At 49.6% G+C, this 21940-nt stretch overlaps 1 protein-coding gene across 5 annotated transcripts; it reads right to left on the bottom strand.

The window, feature by feature from the left end:
• Positions 1–200: 200 nt before the first annotated feature.
• On the bottom strand, positions 201–20751 carry cabp4 (calcium binding protein 4). 5 transcript variants are annotated; one of them, XM_061679541.1, is made up of 9 exons: positions 20388–20744; positions 17109–17165; positions 16884–16985; positions 16462–16600; positions 8981–9011; positions 7181–7324; positions 6514–6725; positions 2406–2553; positions 201–850 (listed from the first exon to the last, which is right to left on the bottom strand). In XM_061679541.1, the coding sequence occupies exons 2-9, from the start codon at positions 17162–17164 to the stop codon at positions 822–824; spliced, it is 861 nt and encodes a 286-aa protein (XP_061535525.1). In that variant the 5' UTR covers position 17165; positions 20388–20744; the 3' UTR covers positions 201–821. The 5 variants fall into 5 exon arrangements, with proteins under 5 accessions (XP_061535525.1, XP_061535526.1, XP_061535527.1 ...); XM_061679542.1 differs by having other exon boundaries at positions 6514–6623; XM_061679543.1 differs by lacking the exon at positions 2406–2553 and having other exon boundaries at positions 20388–20751.
• Positions 20752–21940: the final 1189 nt, after the last annotated feature.

Raw genomic sequence — 21940 nt, 5'->3', positions numbered from 1 at the left:
AGAAGATCGCAATTTCAGCATCGACCGACCTTTCGGTGGGCCTGTTGCGTCGCAGCATGTCCGCCATATTGGATGTGGCAGGCCCGCCCGTAAACGAATGCACGCGAACCGACTGGACTTCCTCACGTTAATTTCACCCATTTTCACCCATTCACACACACACACACGTTTGTGAAACAGATTGGCAACATAACTGCAAGTAGTTTTAAACTGGTTTGAAACCCCTTTACTCGCACATAAAGTATATTTGAAAATAATGGGTATATTGGCAGCTGTAACACTCATGTAAACGTTAGGGGAAACAAATAACGTATTCTTTTATATGGTAATAATAATGGTATACATACATTGATTTCAAACGTCGTTCATGGAACGCATTTTGATTTTGAAATGGACATTTTGCTCCAATAAGTGGAAAAACATTGGCTTCTCACTCCCAATCTGTTTTGAGCGAGTGAGTTGATTTCCTACTTCCGACTTGGCTGGACAGGAACTTGGGACTCGCCCGAGACTCGAAGGTGACGACTGCAGACTTGCTGGTGACTCGCTTGTGGCTCCCACAGAGCGCTGGAACCACAGGTCGCCCCTCTGTATGCGCGAACGCGGTACCCTCCGCAGCCACGAGGGGGCGACAGAGCGGCATCGACGCTTCCAGAAAATGCGTCGTCACAACTCACCCTTTGCACTAAATCCCCTCCATTGCGAACGTAAAATGTCTGACTATTTCTCTTTTACTACACACCACAAATAATGCACACGCGTGTCACGGGACAAAGTGAAGGAAAGCAGGTCGCGGCGCCGTCCTCATCGGCCGTCGGAGCTCACCGAGCAGAGAGCATCATCGCGAACTCTGCGGAGGGGAGGGAGACGGTCAGCAGTTGCTCATGATCCCGGAAGGACATCGTCGTCACATGCCGAGTTCACGCAAACGCTCCGAACTTCACGTCACGCCGGGTTCACCAAGCTCACGTGAGTCAAGTTGTGATCTGCTCGGAAGCGCCAAAACGCACGCACGCACGCACGCCGGGATGCCTCGTTTGAATATTTGGGCTGCGGCGCTCAGTCTGACGGAGTCGGAGGTCACCCCAAACGAGGGACAAACGGCGACCCTCCGACGTATCCGCTCCCGGTCCCACCGGCCTGGCTGTCGCCGCGACGTGGAGCTCCACGTGCACCGCGGCGACCTCTACGCCTCCCAGGAAGGACAGAGGACGCCGGCGCTCACGTGTCTCCTCACAACGGTACCAGCCGGCGGGGCCCTTTCTCGGTCTCGGAACAAGAGAACGCAATGGACTACTTCACCGAGGGGCCGGAGGCTCGCGCCGAGCACCCGGTCGACGGGATGTTTCGCCGGCGAGCGGGGACGACGCTTTGCCGGGCGTCGAAAAGACCCGTACGACGCCGCTCGGCCCCCAGAGTGGCAGGCCGCCGGAGCGATGCAACCGCACCTCGGGCCCCCAGCTCGCTATCCTGACCGGCCGGCAAATGCGAGACCGAGACCCGCACCTGCCGCCGGTCTTCCGGGCCCGTCGGGCGGCAGTCGACATCGCGCGCAACCTGGAATTGTTAAATATCTGAAGAAATCGAAAGGGTCCGTCCGGCCACGCGTTTTCCAATGTAGCTTGTTTTCACGAGGGCCGAGGTGAGCCGGAGTCTGTCCCGGAGGACGTTGGGCGTGGCGCGCGCGCGGACGCTCAATTTAGAGCAGGGGTCGTGGTTGCGGTTTACCTCGGAGGGCCGCTACGACGGCGAACGAGGGACGGGCGGGTGCCGGGATCGAAGCGATTTCAGGCCAAACAAATCTGACATGGAGTAAGTCCACCTCGCGCGACACTGCGGCGTTGGACAGATCGGCGAATCATCACGTGCGTCAGAAAGAAGGAACGGTCTTTGTTGACATTTTCCTGTCAATTTGGGTATTTTAGCAAGAAAGATGATTCGCTTTCCAGGGCCACGTAAAATGACCGGATCTGGCCCCCGGGCCTTGAGTTTGACACCGGCGATTTAGCCTTCGACGAACTTAACTCGCACGTTTTCGAAACAGCACGCAGGAAGGCCGGAGCCGAGATCCCGACTTGCGGCGGTGCCGAGGGCTAGCCCGCTGCGTACCCGGCCGGCCCCTCGCCCAAAGTTAGCCCGGCTCGGCCCCGGCTCGCACGTGACCCCGAACGCAGCAAGATTCGAAGTCCCAGAACTACCGCCGGCGCCGCCCTCGGCGAGCGCCCCCGTCCCGCCCCGCGTCGACTTCGAGCGAGACGGGGGGGCGCCCGGGTCGCCGTGAACTTCAACCCTAGCCGCTCGCCCGTTGATTTGTTTACCCCGTGACGAATGTTCGAGCCGTGATGGAGGTCGACTTTGCTTTCTTGTTCCGTCATCCGCGTTCTTTGCTCCCCCCGGCTGCTCACCGTCAAAGTCGATGTGGCCATCTTTGTTTAGGTCGATGTCACCGAGGATCTCCTCCAGCTCGCCCTTCTTCAGCTTCTCGCCGAGGAGGGTCTTCATGCCGTCCTTCAGCTCCTCCGGCGTGATCTTACCGTCCCCGTTGCAGTCGAACTGCCAAGGAAGTCGGAACCGAGGATGAGAGAACTTCCCGGCGCGAACGATGGCGAGCTTCTTAAAAGCCACATTAAAAAGTCTTCTTCAGATTGAAACGAAAGCGACGGGCTGTCGCGGGGCTCCGTGAGGTCCTTAGAAAGTTGCGAACGGCTCGAAAGGGCGGATGCTGACTCGCGAGGCGTCAGTCTCGGAAAAGGAATTCTCGGAGTCGCTCGTCTCTCTCCTGTGACCGATGATTTTCGGAGCCGACCGTGTCGCAAGAAGCGCTCCGCGCCGAGACACGTGACCGACAAAAATAAAACAAAATAAAAAAACTGCGAGCACACAAGCTTGACTGAGAGCAACATTTCAGGGGTTGCAGTCACAAAAAAGGGTGTCAAGTCTGTAGGCCAGGCATCCGTGGATTTGTCCTAATGAATTTGGCCGATCATTGACCTCAATATTCGAGTCGTGACTATTAAAGGAATTCACCATTCAAATCAAATAATTCAATACATTTGACACAAAACAGAGAAGTGTTGTTAACAACCCTGCCAAATTTGAGTGACTTCAAAAATTGTAAAATGAGGCTTTCAAATCGTGACAAATCAACCCGTTGTCTCCCCTGTCACATGTGTGTGCGGAATGGGCTGAAATCACACCCTGCTCAACTGTCAATCAAATACCACACATTTTCATCGCGTAAGACGTGCTCGTTTTTAGTCACGGTCGTTTCCTTTTGTCGAGTCGGGGGGCTCGTCGATTGGCCGCGTTGCGTTCCGCGTCACCGTTCTCGGCGTCGTGGCTCGGGGGAGACGTCGGCTTCCGCCGCACACGCGAAGACTTTTGCTCGTAAATATTGAACGCGTTCATTATTTGAGACGGTCGGACCGGCCTGTTTCGGAGTCGGAGCCTAAAATGGGGACCAATCCGCTCCTAAAGATAATCTTCCAGATTGTCTGGCGTTTGACGTGCTTGGTCGGGACAGAAACGAGCCATCCGTCGTGTTGCGCTTGCCGCGCTCCGTATTTCCTTAGTGGGCTTGCAAATGTTATCAATGTACAACCCCAATTCCAATTGTGTGAAACAAATAAAACAGAATACAATGATTTGCAAATCATGTTCGACCTCTATTTCATTGAACACACCACAAAGACAAGATATGTCATGTTCAAACTGATCCACTTGATTGTTTTGAGCAAATAATCAGGAACTTCGAATTTGATGGCTGCAAAACGTTCCCAAAAAGCTGGGACGGGCTCATGCTTACCGCTGTGTTACATCACCTTTTCTTGAACTGAGGACACTCATTGCTGAAGCTTTCCTGGTGGAATTCTTTCCCATTCTCGCTCGATGTACAGCTTCAGCCGTTCAACAGTCCGGGGTCTCTGTTGTCGGATTTTACGCTTCATAATGCGTCGCACGTTTTCAATGGGAGGCAGGTCTGGACTGCAGGCGGGCCCGTCTCGTACCCGCGCTCTTTTACGACGAAGCCACGCTGTTGTAACACGTGCAGAATGTGGTTTGGCATCGCCTTGCTGAAATAAGCAGGGGCGTCCGTGAAAAAGACGTCGCTTGGATGGCAGCGTATGTTTCTCCAAAACCTGTATGTACCTTTCAGCATGAATGGTGCCTTCACAGATGTGTAAGTGACCCATGCCATTGGCACTAACACAGCCCCGTACCATCACAGATGCGGGCTTTTGAACTTTGCGTCCATAACGGTCCGGAGGGTTCTTTTCCTCTTTGGCCCGGAGGACACGACGTCCACAATTTCCAAAAACAATTTGAAATGCGGACTCGTCGGACCACGGAACACTTTTCCGCTTTGCGTCGGTCCGTCTTAGATGAGCTCCGGCCCGGAGAAGCCGGCGGCGTTTCTGGTTGTTGTTGTTGATAAATGGCTTTTGCGTTGCATAGTAGAGTTTCAAGTTGCACATACGGACGTAGCGCCGCACTGTATTGACTGACGTTGGTTTTCTGAAGTGTTCCTGAGCCCACGCGGCGATATCCTTTACACATCGATGTCGCTTTTTGATGCCGTGCCGCCTCCCGAGGGATCGAAGGTCACGGGCGTTCGATGTCGGTTTTGGGCCTCGCCGCTTCCATGCGGTGATTTCTCCAGATTCTCGGAACCTTTTGATGACGATATTATGGACCGTAGATGATGAAATCCCTAAATTCCTTGCAATTGTACGTTGAGGCACATTGTCCTTCAACCGTTGGACTTTTCTACCCAATCACGGCCCCCGCTTGTTCCCAATGAGCCTGTTCACCTGCGGGATGTTCCGAACACGTTCCTCAACTTTCTCCGTCTTTTTTGCCACCCGCCTGTCCCAGCTTTTTGGGAACGTGTTGCAGCCATCAAATTCCAAGTTCATGATTATTTGCCAAAAACAATCAAGTGGATCAGTTTGAACATGAAATATCTTTGTAGTCTTTGTCGCGTATTCAATGAAATAGAGGTCGAACATGATTTGCAAATCATCGAATTCTGTTTTGATTTATGTTTAACACAACGTCCCGACTTCATTGGAATTGGGGTTAGTTTGAGTTCAACTCCACATGAAAAGCTCAACACACAAAACTACTTTTGCCATACTACAAGGGACTGGTATGGCACATTGTCAAATATATTTACTGTAAATACAAACAAGCTCTTAATTGTAGATTTATTCACTTGAGTAACAAAACAGTCAAACCAACTCATGAACCGTTGAGTAGATGTAATGAAGAGCTGCTAAAATGTAATCCAATTTGATGCATGAGACGATATTCCCAATGAGACTCTGCCCATATAAATCAAGAGCGCGGTGCGTGCAGCGTAGCGTGGCAGGCGGTCTTTCATATTTATTAGCACAAAGCCCATTTTATGTCGGTGTCGTCCGTTCGGCGGAAATCATTAATAATCCCCCCGAACCGTGCCCGGCCGGGCGAGAGGCTTGCTTACAAATTGGGCAAAATAATCAAATGTGTCTTGCTTGGTCACATCAGGATTTTGCTTGGAGGACAAAGCGGGACTTAAAAATCTTGTTCTCCTGACTTTGCGGCCGGCCGTGCATTCAGTACCTGGGCCTGCAGTGGTCTCTTACCCGATTTAATCCCTCTTCTTCTTCTTCTTAACTCTACCGCTATTATGTCGCAGTTATATTTAAAAACAAATTCAAACTAAAATAGTCATAACCAGGAAGCAGGAATAGTGTACTGGACCATCTGTACCAAATATGGACAGGAGGTCCCAGAATCAAGATGGCAGACCCCACCCGACCGGGCCGAGATCCCGCGGGACTTCCAGATCCAGACTGACAAACCAGTCAGTGGTGGATGAACAGCGGTCGTGATTGACGTAGCGATCGCGAGTGATCGCGACACACGAGACAAGGAACACAAAAAGCTGGAGAAATAGCCAGGACTGAAGGAAGAACTCAAGAAAATGCGGATGGCGAAAAGGCAACGGCGGTGCCCGGATCGATCGGGGCGACCCCCCCGAGCCGGGAGGATGCGCCGGCAGTTGCCAGGAACAACATCGCGCATCTGCGTCCGGAAGAGCGCAATACCGGGAGCAGCTAAGATCCCGCGCAGAACCCTCAAGCGCCCAGGCCTCCGGTAGAGGATCCCAGCGAGAAGGAGATACCGCCCGGGTGGGCCACAAAACAATTTGAGACAAAATACCCATCCGTCCATCCATAATAACCGCAATACATCACAAATACAAAGGATAGTTTTAAAGTGCCAAACAACAATTCAAGTTGACTTCAGTGACTCTTTTTCTAGTGTCAGCGTGTGCTGGCGAGATCTTTTGCGGCAATACGCTTCTGAACGTCTCGACGCGACCGGGGCTCGGCTTTATTGACAACGTCGTGGCGGACAGGAATCGCGCCGTGAGGCTCCGGGTGCTGAGCCGTGCCCGTGCGTGCAGGAGCCACGATGGAGTATTGTTAATATTCCGAGTGCCAGAGCGTACCGCTCGATGCGTACCTGTTTGAAGGCGCAGCGCAGCTCCTTGAGCCCGAGCATGTGAGCGGTCTCCGCCAGCATCCTGGGGCCCATTAACTGGCAGAAGTCGTCGAAGTCCACGTGGCCGCCCCCTGCGCGAGGCCAGAAGAGCGCGCTGACTAGCTGGGCGGCGTACCGGGCGAGGACGTTTTGAGCGCGCGTGAATCTGTTCGGATGGGATGCGTTTTGGCCACCTGAAGGCAGCAGAGCAAACTGACGGCACAGCGGCAAAGCCAAAAATGTCAACCTCACCTGGGTCGCCGTTCTCACATCCACCTCATGATGGACATTTGGCTCCGTTCAGATTTATCACGGAAAGTACAGTATCGACCTCGTGAACTGCGCAATACTTTCAATACTGCGTTGCGTGTTTTTGTTTGCATATTGAGGCCCAAAGTCCTGTTTTTGTTTTCTTTCCTCCTCTAAAAGCGTGCAGCGCCGCACGTGCACCGGTCCGACAAAATGCCTCCAATCCGATGTCCCCGGCTTCAAAGACAAACATCACTTCCGGACGGGGGCAAGACACTCCCCGACACGTTACACGTTACACGTTACACGTTACACACACTTGCTCACTCACCTGCGATGGCGCCATCGGTCATATCTCGTGAGGGAGTAATAATAGACAAACCAACAAACCAATACGCACATCTCATCTTGATCTGCTGGATGATCTCGATCAGTTCCATTTCGGTCGGCATGTAGCCCATGGTCCTCATGCAGTCGGCGATGTCTTTGTAATGTATGAAGCCGTCCGCGTCGTAGTCAAACTCCTTGAAGGCCTCTCGCAACTCTAACGCGCACACAAACACGCCATAAACTTGTAAAAATGGTGTCGTGACAAGAGTCCAACACAAATAAACTCATAAATATTGGAATAGTTCCGGAACTGGCGTCACAAAAGATAGATTTCAAACTCAAACTCAAACGCTGAGTTTCGTCCTTATATGTTAGCCTCATCGAAAAATTGCCCGAGTCATTTCGAACGGACCGTCGCAATAGGAATAGAAAAAAACGCCGACGTGCTTGAACAATCATTATTCTGATTTCTTTCTTGACGTCAGTGCGGCAGCACGGTGGGCGACCGGTTAGCACATTGCGGGTTGAAATCCGGCCCCGCCCGTGTGGAGTTTGCGTGTTCTCCGCGTGCCTGCGCGGCTTTTATCCGGGCGCACCTCCCCGAACGCGCACGCTAGGTTGATTGAAGACTCGAAATTGCCCGTAGGTGTGAATTTCAGTGTGAATGGTTGGTTGTTTACGTGTGTAACTGCGAATGGCTGGCGACCGGTTCAGGGAGCGACCCGCCCCTCGCCCGGAGTCAGCCGGGACGGGCGCCAGCACGCCCGTGTCCCGCGGGAGGGGAAGCGCTACGGAAAAGGGATGGCCGGATGATGTCAGTGGAGAATGCGGCTCATTCAGGTCATGCTAACACACGAAGATGAATTTCCTGTGTTTTTTTTTTTTTTTGAGTTCGACAATGACTCGAGCAATTATGCCATTCGTGTGAGCTCAGCTGACTGCGACCCGGTGAGATGCTTTTATATCCTTTCTCAAAGCATTGAAAAGATGAGAGCGAGACCGTCGCGGTCGGCTTCGAAGACGTTCGGGCTGTCTTCGGAGCGAGCGGGCGGGCGGGCGGGCGGGCTTCGTCGGTTCGCGCGACGAGACTCACGCTTGCCGGCGTCGGTGCGGAAAACTCAACTCGATTTCCTATTTCCGACTATCGGAGGCACAGCCCGCAGCGCGCACGGAATCATTCTTTTGCGATGCCGTTAAGCCGTCCGGTCGGGCGGCCGTCGTCCGTCCACCCGAGTCGTCGGGCGGAAAGTCCCTCGTTGATATTCCGTCGAGTTATAAAGCAGTCGAGTCGTCAAGGAGGCCGTGCCGTTTGTCGGAGGGCGGATTATCGAGTTTCTTTGGAATGGACGCAAGGACGGCGTCGTAAGTGGGAGAGCGGCGATGTCGTAAGCCCCCTCCTCTCTTCGGCTTTGTCTATCGCTATATAGCTATAGCTTTACTTCTTGGATCTTCACCAAATCGGCATCTCTCACTCTTCGCTGGCCCGCGGGGCACCGACCTTCACTTGTTGTATTGTTGCTGGGATCCTGATAAGTGCATCTGTCCTACGATTCGCTGTGTTCCTCCATCAAAAATGACGGCTGTGAAAAAGGTCATTAAAACAGCGAAGCTGTGCTGGGTTAAGACGTGAATACATAAACAGTTGGGGCAACACGTCTCCAGGCGGTTTGAGAGCGTTTCGGACTCGAGGGCAGAATATCGAAACGAGATCTGACGGCGCCTTGGGAACCCGATCGGAAAGACCGCGACTCTCCGTACTTTTCTGACAGATGGATCTTCATAAAGGAGGTTCGGCCAGAATCTTTACAGAAGTAAATCTCAGCATGATCGTCAAAGTTCAATGACGCGAGCGGCACAAACGGCGTCTTACCGTCGAACTCCAGAGGCATCAGCTCTCGCTCCTCCGCGGCACAAAGAGGAAAGACGTCGGATTTAGTGACAAGAGCGCGTCGCGCTGCGGGGTATGATCTCAAAACCGTTGTTTGAAACATCGATGAGCACGATCTGATCAGGCTTTAGGCAACCGTTTGTCACTCTTTGCCCCAATCGAGGTTACAAATGTGTCGAGCACGGCGCCCACACACCCACTTGCTGACTTCTTTGCGATCGGGGTTGACGCTATCAAGATAACAACGGGAAGCGATGTGACCGACGCTTAAAAGGGGACAGAACGAGAAGGCCAGCTTGCTGTAAAAACTTCATACGCAATTGAACGTGTTTCTTGGCGTGATCGTTGACTCTCTCCGCAAGCTTATCAAACAAGAAAAGATCCGGAGGAACGGCAACAAATATTTCAAAAAATACATCTCGGTGACTTTCGAGGGGCAAATTCTCCTGAGAAACACGGCGGTGATAATCCGTGAGTGACGACCCAACGAGAATAACGCCCGGGTCGAACGGGATGGGCTTCGCCCTGCCACGTTTCCCGCTCCTTTGCAAAATGACGCCCACGCTCGACGACAGCCGCGGCCTCCAGAGGGAAGCGGCATACGCTCGGCCACCCGCACGTAAGCGAGCGCGACGGCGAGGCGGAGAAAGACGGCCGGCGCGCAAAGCCTCACCCTTCGCACACGTGTCAAGCGTTCTGTATGCTCTACCTCGTGTTGACATTTGCTCAGGCCGACTCTCCCTCCTCGCGTTCTCCTTCCGTCACCCGAGGCGCCACCCATCTCGCAAAGCCGGAAGCCGGCGAGACGGCCATTCGGTGCCGGGAAGCTGTTCCGAAGGGCGAGCGTCGCTGGTGAACGAGTCCCTCCGAATGGGGCAGAAACGCCTCCCGAGGCCGGCCTTTAACCTCAAGTAACACACCTGCGCCGTGAGGGTTCATTCCCCATCATTTGCCTCCGTCCTCAAGACAAGAGCCTCATTTGCATATTTGTAAACATGCACTGAGCCTTATCTCGTTCAAACTCCACTTCTTGGTAATTGCAAGAGACAATTTATTTCTCTATTTACAGTATTTAGTTAAAAGGGACAATGCACGTCAATGAACAGCAGTCCAAATTTGCATGCCGCTAATTTGCATTGGTGGGCCCTTGGCAGGCGACTTTAAACATAGACAAGACATAACAACTCCATCGAATCATTCAATGAAGCGCAGCGGCTCGAGAGTGCCTAACTTCTCGCGATTTCCCAGTCGGGGACACGTGAGTGAAGAATTGAATGCAAAATCCTTCTATTTAATAATGCCACTTCCGTTTCATTTGGAACATCGCAGGTCGGGCCTCCCGCGTGCGCCGCATTTCAAATCTCGGGTTCACGCCTTTATCTGGATTTGTTCTCTTTTGCGATCCTACTCCAGCCCTCCAAGCGGTTTCATGGGAACGATTACGATGATGAATATTCGTTTGTATGTAACCCTGTAATGACCAAAACAAATGAAGACCATAATAATGTCTTGGCTGAGTAAATGAAGCGCAGAAGGTCATTTTGTTGAGGAAAAGTAGATCTTTTTTAGATCTTTTGTCCGGCTCGATTTGGTTCCGTCGAAGTGATTTCTCAGGTCATCCAGCTCGCTCGGGTGTGATCAGTGTAGACCAACCCAAAATTGGGATTATCCACGATTCGTGATTTAACAAAGGCGGTCGTGACTTTTCACACAGGGCCAGGTAACTTTGAATAGTTATTTTTTTTCTTAATGAACGAAATCATCATTTTGAAACAGTTCACTTGGGTTATATTTGTTTGATCTTAAAGATGAAAGTGGGGGAAGTAAGCGAAAGTAGAAGAAGTTGAGAAAGGGGCCAGTACTTTTTGTTCACGAGACGCACTGTATGTCGACGCGCGAGAGCCAACGGGATGTTCGAACAAGGACAAAGATGCAGCTGCAACGCATGAGTTGCTCCAGCAGCCGATTGTCATTTCTGTATTTCTGTCCTCTGCGTCTTTCGGCGGCCGTCGATGCAGTCGATCCGGTCGAGTCACTTCTGTCAGGCGTGCGATGCATCGACTCTCTTTCATTATCCACTTGTCTTGTCCAGCCTCCTCTAACGAGGGCTGACAGTAAACTTAGCTAAGGGGCTCATTAATACCGAGGCAGGGAATAGGATCACCGCAGGCGGGATGAATGGCGTGCTTGCCTCAGCCTTTTCGCCATTGTGCGCGGGGCCCAATGCAGAGTTTGCGGACCCTCTGAGCTGTGTCGCGGTGGCAGGAGAGGAAGCAGATAGCGTGAGCCGAAGGACATCCCGGAGCTCTGTTTTCAGCGTCTGGAAATGGCCTTTCGAGCACACAAAGGTTTTGGAGAATCATTTCTGTCAATTGTACAGTTGTTCACCGCATAGCGGACAGTACAATCCTTCAAAGTGATTCAACAGTAATGAAGTGTAGTTTCCACCGCATCACGAGATTTTGGGTTCGGTCATGCAGGGTCACTGTCGTTTTTTAAAACGACCAATGACTGTAAAAACAAAAACACAGTCACTTACTCTGTGTCAATTTGAAATTTCACTTTCGCAGGATTTAATGCAGACTTGTACAAATTCACTAAAGTGCTGTGAAATCAGCATATTACTGCGTTATTTCACAATAAAATATTGGATTCGACCGTGAGCGCGGCCTCCTAATGCTAAGCTAAGTTTGAAAGCAGCACCATTGCGGAACTGGGTGGTTCCCGGCACGCACCGTGCCGCGCAATGTTGAACTGTTCCCGTAAAAAGGACGTTAATTCGGAATGTTCGCGAACGATAAGGATGAACGTAACACAAATCACGTGTGTTTGTTACCCGTAGTGCGTTGTGCGTGTCGCATTGCATTCTTGTTGCACTTTGTTTTCACGAAACCCTGACTGTGGGTCGTGTGCGATAGTCCCATCCTGGCCGGTTCTGCTATAGGCCAAGCGAAGCGTTACCTGGTGACGTACGAGCGACAAGCGTGTACTGCCTCGGGATTGCTCGGGTCGGCCTACTTCTTGTGCAAGCCTAAAAAGCTCCCGTTTTCCTTCACCGGCGCCACAATGAATACAAACAAACTCTCTGTTCACAATGTGCGTGACAGCAAACAAAATCCCATGATGCAGTAGAAACGATATTTAATGACTGTAAAATCACTTCACACGAGTTCTACTGTCTAATATGTGGTAAATAACTAGAATTTACAGAAATGAACAACTCGTGCACTGTAATAAATGCCCATAATTCCCAGCGTGCACTGTAACATTCATGGCACAACATTGTTTAAGCGTTTCGGTGTAAATAACAAGACGCGTATCTAACGAGACACGTGAGGCAATAGGATTATGCGAGAAAGAGAACGATCATAAAAATCTATTGTGTAGGAATACGGAACCCGAAGAAGACAAGCAAGTTTGTATTATATACCTGTGCCGGTCACAGTAAGGTCGCCGACGGGGTAGCGGTCCCCTCGCCTGGCTTTGGTGCAGGCAGCGTGGGTTCAGTTCCCGCTCAGGGGCGGCGCGAATGCGAATGCGAGTGCGAACGGTCGTCCGTGTCTAGACGTGCCCTGCGACTGATTGGCGACCGCTTCGGGGTCTAGACCGCCTTTCGCCCGGAGTCAGCTGGGGACCCTAACCGGGATGAGCGCTGTTGAAAATGCATGGATGGACGGTCACAGTAGATTGAAGCTCATTGTTGAGGTCAAGGGACGGCAGCCGACTGCGGCTTTTGCGGAATGCCACCTGATTTAGGTCAGCTCATCAACAGCGACTACTGCTCAATAGTTGGAGTGATTCGCGGCCGGCGTACGCCGCAGAATCCAATCCGGACGAGTCTCCTCCCACCTTTGGACGTTCCCCCCGGGTTGACAGCAAGTTACCTTCAAAACCCTATGAAACGTCTCACATTGTAGTTCGAAACATCAATCAAATGTTGAGGCAGACGACTCCCTTTGGTGATCATGATTTTCTTTTCTGTCATATTAAATCTGTCCCTGTAATGACAAAGCATGAAAAACGATTTGAGTTTTGTAAGGAGGCCTCATTCGGGGCTCCTAAAGTGAAAATGTTATCGCCGTGTTGGTAATAACAGGAAACACAATCAAGCTGACGAAAATACATAAAAGTCTTCAACAAAGGTCTGTTTAAGAGACTAAATGTTCCCTTATTAACTGGATTCTCAATTCATTTCATTGATTGAATGCAGGGCGACCTCTAGATTTCCCGCGATTGGCTGTCGCCACAAAGTCGGCCGGGCACATAGCGCAAGAAAACATTTCAAATGTTCTTCAATGGGTGTCTTCAGTGTTCTTCTTCTCTAGGTACAAATGCAATTCCTTTTAGTCTTAGGCTGAGAATTTGAGAACATTGCAACTTTACCTTTCATTGATTTTGTCTTCTTCTTCTTCTCCCGCAACCCACACAAACGCTTGAAAACTCCACCCGCTCGGAGGACGACTTTGCCCGCCGATTAGGATGGAAAAACATCCGAGTCATGTTGTCCGTTACGGCCATTGTGATCAAGACCGCCGCGTTTCCACGACGGCGTTACGGCTCAATCGGATCCCGCAGCGACGGCGGCGGGCCAGGCCGGTCCGGGTTCGTGGAATTATTTCGTCAAGGGTTCGCCCCGCGCTCGTCGTTACGCCGTCCCGGCTTGGAATGAATCGTCCGCTATGATATTGACTTTTCACGCTCATTTGACCTGCTCAGTGTCGGCAATTACCGGCTTGCGAAGCGAGCGTTCATTTGAGCGTCGGCTGCAGACGGCACCTCCTGCTTAAAGTCTCAATCAATGATCGTTATGTCCGCACAACAAAGGCATCTGTTCTGTAAGACAAAGTAACTGTAATGTCAGTTCAATGTTTTACGTTTCGGTAAATTCATACCTCGTCCCTGCGGTCTATTGAATAAAACGGGGGGAAAAAAAAACAACCAAAAAAAGTCTAAATAATGACTAGCGCTTCAGCAATCTAATAGATGTTATCTGAGTACATTTGTAGGTTCTTGATCGAAACACGACTCCTTCATGAGCCCGCCGGTTATTCAGTCCCGTGTCGTGACCCGACCCGTCGAGTGATTGGCGTGCGTTTGTCACTCCCGGTCCGGCATAGGCACGAACGACTTCCGCATTTGGCCAAACGGGTCGAAGCACTTCCTCCCCGTTTCAAAGCACCCCGAGCAACTTTAAACATCTACAACGTCTTTTGTTTTAAACACAAGCCGTCACCGCGGAGCCACCGAAGATGACAGTCGAGTGTTTAGTGCATCCGTCACTTTTCTATAAATAAATGAGATATGTATTTAGCTTTTGTCCAAAGGCACGAGCCATAAAGAAAACAACATTTTAGCAAGTCTTCAAGTCATCATGTCATCAATCCAAATGAAGCTCCTTAGCGTAGCATACAGAGGAAGTCAACTATCCCGCGTTCCGCGTTGCTCACGAGCGGATGGTCTGCCCGGAAAATATTGTAAGGAATTCTTTCAAATCTAAAAAGACTTTGAAACCACACTTGGTGGACATCCCGAGAGTTTTCAGTATTCAAAACGATTTGATAGCAAAGCCGCGCCCCTCACCGACGTGCACGATTCTCGAACTGGCTCGTCGCGATAAATAGTCACTGAACGCCGTCCGGCTTAAACTCAACGCTACGCGAGAATTAGCACTGTAAACAAGCCGATGTTAGCCATGGCAGCTACATTGCGAGCATGACTTAATGACTATAACCCTAACTGTTGGAATAAGTTTTCATTTTTGGGAATGTCCACCGGTCAAAAAGAGGTGCTAAACCTAGCTGTCGAGCGGAATTGTTGCTAATTCCGCGGTACCGTGCGCTGCTGCTTTTTGCGATTCGCTTTCTTTTCAAATCACCTCGTTGTTAGCAAACACTGTCGGACTGGGGATTTTCCGCGGAGACCGGTCGAGACCGGCGCTGATCTGCTATTCTTCTTCTTCTTCATTATTGCGATGAAAAGGAGGAGTACTTGCCGAAACCACAAATACCTTCAATTCGTAGTTGTTAAACACAGCTAAGCTAACATTAACCGACACTAGCAAATCGAACCCTGTCTTTCCGAGATGACTATTTCCAGCTTAAATTGTCCTTATTTAACAGTATTCTACACCATATTGCCAAAGGTATGTGCTCACCTGCCTTGACTCCGATATGAATTGAAGTCAAATCCATTTCTTAATCAAGTAGGGTTTAATATAGCATCGGTCCACCCTCTTAACATCTTAAACTCTTCTTGGTAGGCTTTCCACAAGGTTTAGGAGTGTGTTCATGGGAATTTAGGACCATTTCTCCAGAAGCGCATCCGGACGAGAAGGCCTGGCTCTCAGTCTCCGCTCTCATTCGTCCAAAAGTGATCTATAGGGTTGAGGTCAGGCTTGTGCAGGCCAGTCAAGTTCATCCACATCAAACTTTATGAACTGTGATTTGTCCACTGATGCGGCGTCGTGTTGGAGGAGGAAGGGGCCGTCTCCAAACTGTCCCCACAAAGTTGGAAATGTCCAAAATGTTCGCCCCTGAGCTGCAGTGAAAGGAACTCCGAAAGCTGCAGCATACCGAGAGATTTTGGACAGGCAAACAGTTTGGGGATGACCCCTTCCTCTTCCAACATGTCTGTGCACCAGTGCACAAACCAAGGTCCATAAAGACACGGATGAACTTGACTGGCCTGCACAGAGTCCTGACCTCAACCCCATAGAACACCGGTGAGCCAGGCCTTGTCGTCCAACATCTGCGTGTGACCTCACAAATATCCTCCGAGAAGAATGAGCAAAAATTCCCATCAACCTCCTCCTAAACCTTGTTGAAAGCTTCCCCGCAAGAGTTGAAGCTGTTACGGCTGCGAAGGGCGGACCAATATCACATTAAAATGAAAGCATACAGATCAAAAAACGGGATATCACTTCAAATCAGATGTGATTCAAGCTTTGGCAGTAGCTCATGCCAAATCAACTAAATGGGCTATTTCTTCACCATTTGTGGCGTTAGCCGCATTTTTGTATACATACAAAAGTGTGTTTTTTGCGAGAATTGAGTTGGGGGAGGGGAAGGTTAATATTTGATAGTTTTGCATGTTGTGCATTTGAAGAATTGCACACACCATATTTTGGGCTGTCAAATGTATTTCGAATGTAATTCAAATTCAAGAGAGAATGCTCTCTCACTGTTCAACCTCGTCATGGTTTTTAAAATCGATTTTGACGGTCTCGACTTGTCTCGGTCTCGCCTCGATCTCGACTCCCAAAAGTCTCGGTCTTGTCTTGGTCTCGGGCAAGTCTCGGTCTGGGGTTAGTGGGACCTCGAGTACAACGCTACGCTAAGGTAGACTGCGGTTTGCCATCCAAACACTCTGAAGCCGTTTTGATGAGGTGAAATGGCGACCTTGCGATGAAGAAAGCCAAGAAGTGTGACTTCTGCATACGAGTGTCGACGTGCGGTTGAGCTGACCTGTCCAAAGAGTTTGTCGAGGTAGGCGATGTAGGCGGCAGCCGCCGCCGAGCCGTTGCCGAGGCTCCGTTTCCCGCGTCGACGACTCTCCTGATCGCCGCCACCGTTGCCCTTCTTCTGAGCGGTGGGAGACTTGGAGCTGTGAAGCGTGCGCTGTTTTAACCGACTCTCAGCTTTTTCATTTCCCACCCCAACTTAAACACACTGACACATTTTGCGGGGCAAAAGTCCCATAAAGCTACTGCTGCATCAAAGCCACTTTGAAAGAATTGCTTGGGGAAATAAATGACAGTCCAATCAGCTGACACGGCTCATTGCATTTGGGTGTTGGAGAAATTGGGGAAGTGTCCTTTAAGTGGGCCCTTTGAGGGCTTGTTTTGCAGCCGTGACAGCGTTGATGAAAAACACAGATCGATAATAACCAGAATTTCTTGGAGAGGCTGAGCTGAAGAGCCTTGTTTTTGAATCTGCTGGAGGTTGGAGATCTGCCGGCCGCCGGAGCCCTCCCCCCTCGAGGAGAATTGCTTGGAGGGGGAAAACAGGGTTAAATAAACATTGACAATAATCCTATTCAAAATAGACAAATGTATGGGTTTTGGATCCAAACAGCAGGCCATCGTTGAGCCATATTGTTAGAATCGACCAACCTGGCTGAAGAGGAAGGTCGACTATCAGCTCCTCCCTTTGCACCTTTCCCAGACATCCTGCGGGAAACGAAGAATCTATATCCATCAGTCCATTTCGAGACAAACACGGAAAAATAGTCCCTCGGACGTTTGCGACGTCAGCGCTTCAGGCTTTGCTTTTCGTGGCTTCTTTCAACACTTTCCAAACTTGGGAACAATCTCAAGGAGAAGAAGAAGTTGGAAGACGTGAAGTTACTTGACGTCAGCACAGCAGTAAGACTCGAGCGATCTTTTGTCCAGCGTGACCACGTGGCGAGTTTGATGACGGCTCACGTTAACAATGTGAAATTGTTACATGAAACCGCATCGGTGGTTGATGATGGCGATATCCACGGATGATTCATTTGTTTTGCATTGTTTCGGGGTAATGGATGGATTACTTCTTCTGAGCTTTGCCCTGTACATTTGTCTTTCTGCCCTTAAACTTACAAGCATTTCCTTTTCATCTCATGATCCCAACGCTAACAAGGCACCCCTCGCACTAAGACGCGAAGTTCTTTCATTCTGTCACGAGGGCAAATTCAATTTGACTCTTATTTTCGTGGCTATGAACACAAACCTTGATATGCGCGAATGCCCGCAATGGACTATGCGATTGTGTTCAAGGGCAGATCGGCAGCGCTTGTAAACTTTTTATATCCACTGCAGCACCCCTTCACCTCCTTTGTTAATAGTTATATTATTGACGGAACAGAAATACATACATACTACTGTTTTTTTCTTAATTGTATGAATCATTTTGGGCGATGGGTGGGTGCCCTTTTCTGGCTTGAGCACACGCCCCCCAAAATGTCAATGCGCGTGCCTGCATTTAATGTGTTTGTTGCTTATAACTGCATGTTGAAATTCAAGACACAATACACGGCGATAACCAATACGATGTAGTACAACAGTCATGCAATTACGTCTCATTCCGAGAGTTTTCTCGAGTGTGACCGAAGTGATTTTAGTTCAATTCAATGGGAACATTTTAGCGACTACAAATATCAATAAGTTAGAAAATGTTCAACCTTTCTTTTAGGATGCTGAATCAAATTCGGAACGTACATTGCAGTGTATGAGAAACACATTTCCAAGCGTGCAGTCCGTTTACTGGAACAGATTTGTCGAATTCTTTGTTGAAGGTTCCTGTTGCATTTTTTCATGCGCACTTTTGGAGGACATTTGTTTTTTGTGGTGACGATCTCATCGTTTCCCGGAAGAATTGCTCTCATTCTGACTGAGCACAAAAAACACACAAATCATTGAGTCATCTCCAAGCGGTCACTTGCCGCCGATCACGCTCACTGAAATCATGAAATCGGGAGCCACGTGGACTGGCCTTTAAAAAAACAACCCAAAAAGCGACTAGAAGAGGGAGCTTGAAGGGCCTCTCTGGAGGGTTAGCGGTGAGCATGGGAACGGAGAGTCGAAATAGATTTCAGGGATTGATGACTGATGTCATACAAACAAGAACGCCACTGTCGACATCCTGTACACGCACACATTTGACTCCAAGGATTAGAAAAAAGATCGAATCGAACTGCAAGAGGCGCGCACCATATTCGTCTTGTCCGCCGTCACTCAAATACGTAGAAAAGTGTCACGTGTCAACCGATGCTTTGAAGAAATCAAAGAAACAAACTCAATTAATACCTTTCTTAAACTGAACTTTATCCAGTGGTGTTCCTCAACCCCCCCTAAATGATTTGATTGTCTAATTTATGTATTTATTTTTAACTCCCCCCCCCCAAAAAAAATACAAATACAAATCTTGAATAAGCAGGGATTAGCTACCAAAAAGCGGTTTTAGGGTGGAAAAAAACTGAAACGCTGTTTTGACCCAAAGTCGTGTCATTCGGCTCCAAATGGATCAGTTATTAATCAAATGTGTTTCAAATTAATCTTGAAGTAGGATCAATGAAAAAAAGACACACTTCCGCATCTGAGTCACAACAGAGCGAAAGAGCCATTTGCCACCCTTAAGAACGGAAGACATTTGTTGACGCTTCCACCCACCGAGAAGCCGATTTTGATGCCGTTCTTAACTCTCCGAAGGCAAAATGATTCTTTCGTTTTTTTGTCGATTGAAAATGAAGGGCTCGGCCGACTTTGCGACGTATCTCGCCTGACCGGCTCGCGCAAGTGCCCGCCGCACCCTGCCGCTCGTATCCGCATCTTGTTCTTTGGGTGAGGGCGGGAACGGAGATGAATCCTTCTTCACCGCCACAGGCCGATACGGAGTTGGCGTGACTGCGATCCGCCTTCCATCTTTCCCTCGCTCGTCACCGAGACACCGAGATACTCGAACTCCATCTCCCCCCATGACCCGGAGAGGACACTCCACCCTTTTCCCGCGGAGTTTTTGTCACCCCCACCCCTTCCCCCCGACGGACCTTAATCCAATTTGACTTCTTCACTTCACATCAAGCTCAGATAGTTTGATTTTCCCCAAACGAATGTGTTTGTTATTAAAAGAGCTTCTGATCCAGAGAGAACGCCAAGAATCCATCCAGTTCCTTCTGAAAGTTTATCGACCAAATGGGGTTCAGTTGAGGTTAGGCTTTTCCTTTCCTTTCCTTTCTTCTTTCTTTTTCCTTTCCTTTCTTTTCCTTTCCTTTCTTTCTTTTCTTTCTTTTCTTTTCTTTTCTTTTCTTTTCTTTTCTTTTCTTTTCCTTTGGGTGATCACTCAAATCGCGAGCTGTCCAGCCTGAAGGCAATCTTTCCCGGCGTGCCCAGCAAGCCAACGGCTGATCGGAAAGCAATGCGATTGGTTCTGGCACTCCATCTTACCTTCTCCTATTCGAGCACCTCTCTCCTGCTTCCTCCGAGCGAGCTCACCCACCACCGCTGATTTGGCATCAAGGCTCTAAAATCAAACTGTCTCCATCAATATTGCCAGCGATCAGGGGCGAGGGATCGTTCAACCTTTTTCCTCCTCGCTTTGTAAGTCTAAGCAGAAGATATTTGTCTGTGCTCTCGGAAGTGGCGCGGCGGAGCTGGGTTTGAATTGAATTGGGAGCGGCCGAGTGAGGAAACCAAAGCAAAACGAAGCCCCTTCCCTTGGAAGCCCGGCCGTCTCGAAGCAAGCGGAACACGCGTTCAATTCAGCGTCTGTCGGTGTCATTTGTGCGTTGGAGACGAAACTGCTCACAAATGAACCGGAACCGATCCCTGCCGCGGTGAATTATGGAGCATCACAGAGCAAAACCAGATGACACTTAACTGGAATTCATTAGCACAGCAACTTTGCAGTCTTACCTTCTTAGACGGGCACAAAAAGACTGTATCGATGTCCGTCTTGTTTGACTGGAATGATAAGCAAGGCATGTAGGAAAAGCCTCACCTAACCTGAGGATTATATAATAAAGGTGATTATCCAGCTAAATATGTCCGGATTAGAGATGTAGCCGGCGCGCGGTAGACAAAGGCCAATGATAAGGTGGCGGGAGTGGGGACATTGCGTGTCTTGCGAGGTCTTTAGATTCCATTTCTATCTTCTTTGAAGAGCTTACGTAGCACAATGTCAACTAGTTCGGTGCGTATTTAGCCGCCAACGTTAACATCAATGTAACGTGTCTACCGTATTCTCCAATGCAATATGAGCAGTTCATCATTTTGTCCATTTCATCTCTTCGTGCCGTGTCTGATATTAGCGCTCAGGTAATTCCTGTTCTAATTAACTGGGCAGCAACACGACAAAAATAAAGGCGGACGTGACGGTAATCTTTCTGACTGACTTTGCCGTCCAGTGTCATGCGGGGAAATGGTCAACAATTCGCATGGAACAGCCACACGGCTTCATGTTGGAGCTGGTGCTAATTGCATATTAACAAACAAAACCATATGTCATCCATTCTGCCTGGCTATGTAAACGTACGAGCGCATTTATGCGTTTTTTGAAAATGTATTTATCGCAGCCGTCTGATTTTTGTCTTGTCGTCCGATCCGGGATTACGTGTTGCCTGTCCCACGCCGCCGACGTTCTTTAAAACGTTCGGTAAATGACTTCATCGGGCGTCAGATATTTACAGGATTACGTCAAAAGACGCACGACAAGGCGAAAAAAAGTAAACCAGCTTTTGGATTCAAATGTACTGTGCAGGCAGCGACGCGGTGTCAATGTCTCAGTAGCGCCGCCTTGCTCATTTCCCGTTTTTTGCGCTTTTCTGCGATCTCTCATCTCGTTCTCTTGGTTAGTTATTGCGTGTCCTCACCGGGTGTGTGCCCCCCCACCCGCAAATAATAACATGATTTGACTGTCGTAATGTTACTTGTGTTCAAATCTCTAGACCGTCTCGCTATTGTTCTGCTGCGGTTCTCCCCCCTAGTCCCCTCGTCCACGCTATTCCTCTCTCTGTCCCCTAAAACCCTTGTCTGTGCGGCTGCATTTTCAATAAACATCAGAATAATGTAAAAATAAGCCAAGGGAGTATTTCAAAGTCCCCTACTGCACGGCAAAACCGTTCCGCACAAAAGGCACACAGAGCCACCGTTCCGCATGGCTCGACAGCTAAAGGTTAGCAGGATAGGTTAAAAAAAAAAGAAGAAGCCCTGAACTCATTCGGAAGCCCCAAAATGGCAACCCTCTGCGCTACTCTGGACGTGCTTCAGACGTCCAGAGTAGCGACGTGCTTCAAAGACGTCTCAGGTTTGATAAATTCATTCATCAATTTGCAGATAGTCCTCCCAGAAGGGCCAAAATGAGCTGCGTGGCAATTTAGCACGTTTAGCAGACGCAATCGTGGGTGCGCCCGGCAAGTCGATCGGCTTCCGTATATCCGCAATCCGGTTTAAAACCTTTGTAAATCGGG

This window comes from Phycodurus eques, chromosome 6 (assembly GCF_024500275.1).
Source record: "Phycodurus eques isolate BA_2022a chromosome 6, UOR_Pequ_1.1, whole genome shotgun sequence".
NCBI lineage: Eukaryota > Metazoa > Chordata > Actinopteri > Syngnathiformes > Syngnathidae > Phycodurus > Phycodurus eques.
The sequence above is the reverse complement of the archived record's forward strand: the minus strand, read 5'-3'. Positions and strand labels throughout refer to the sequence as shown.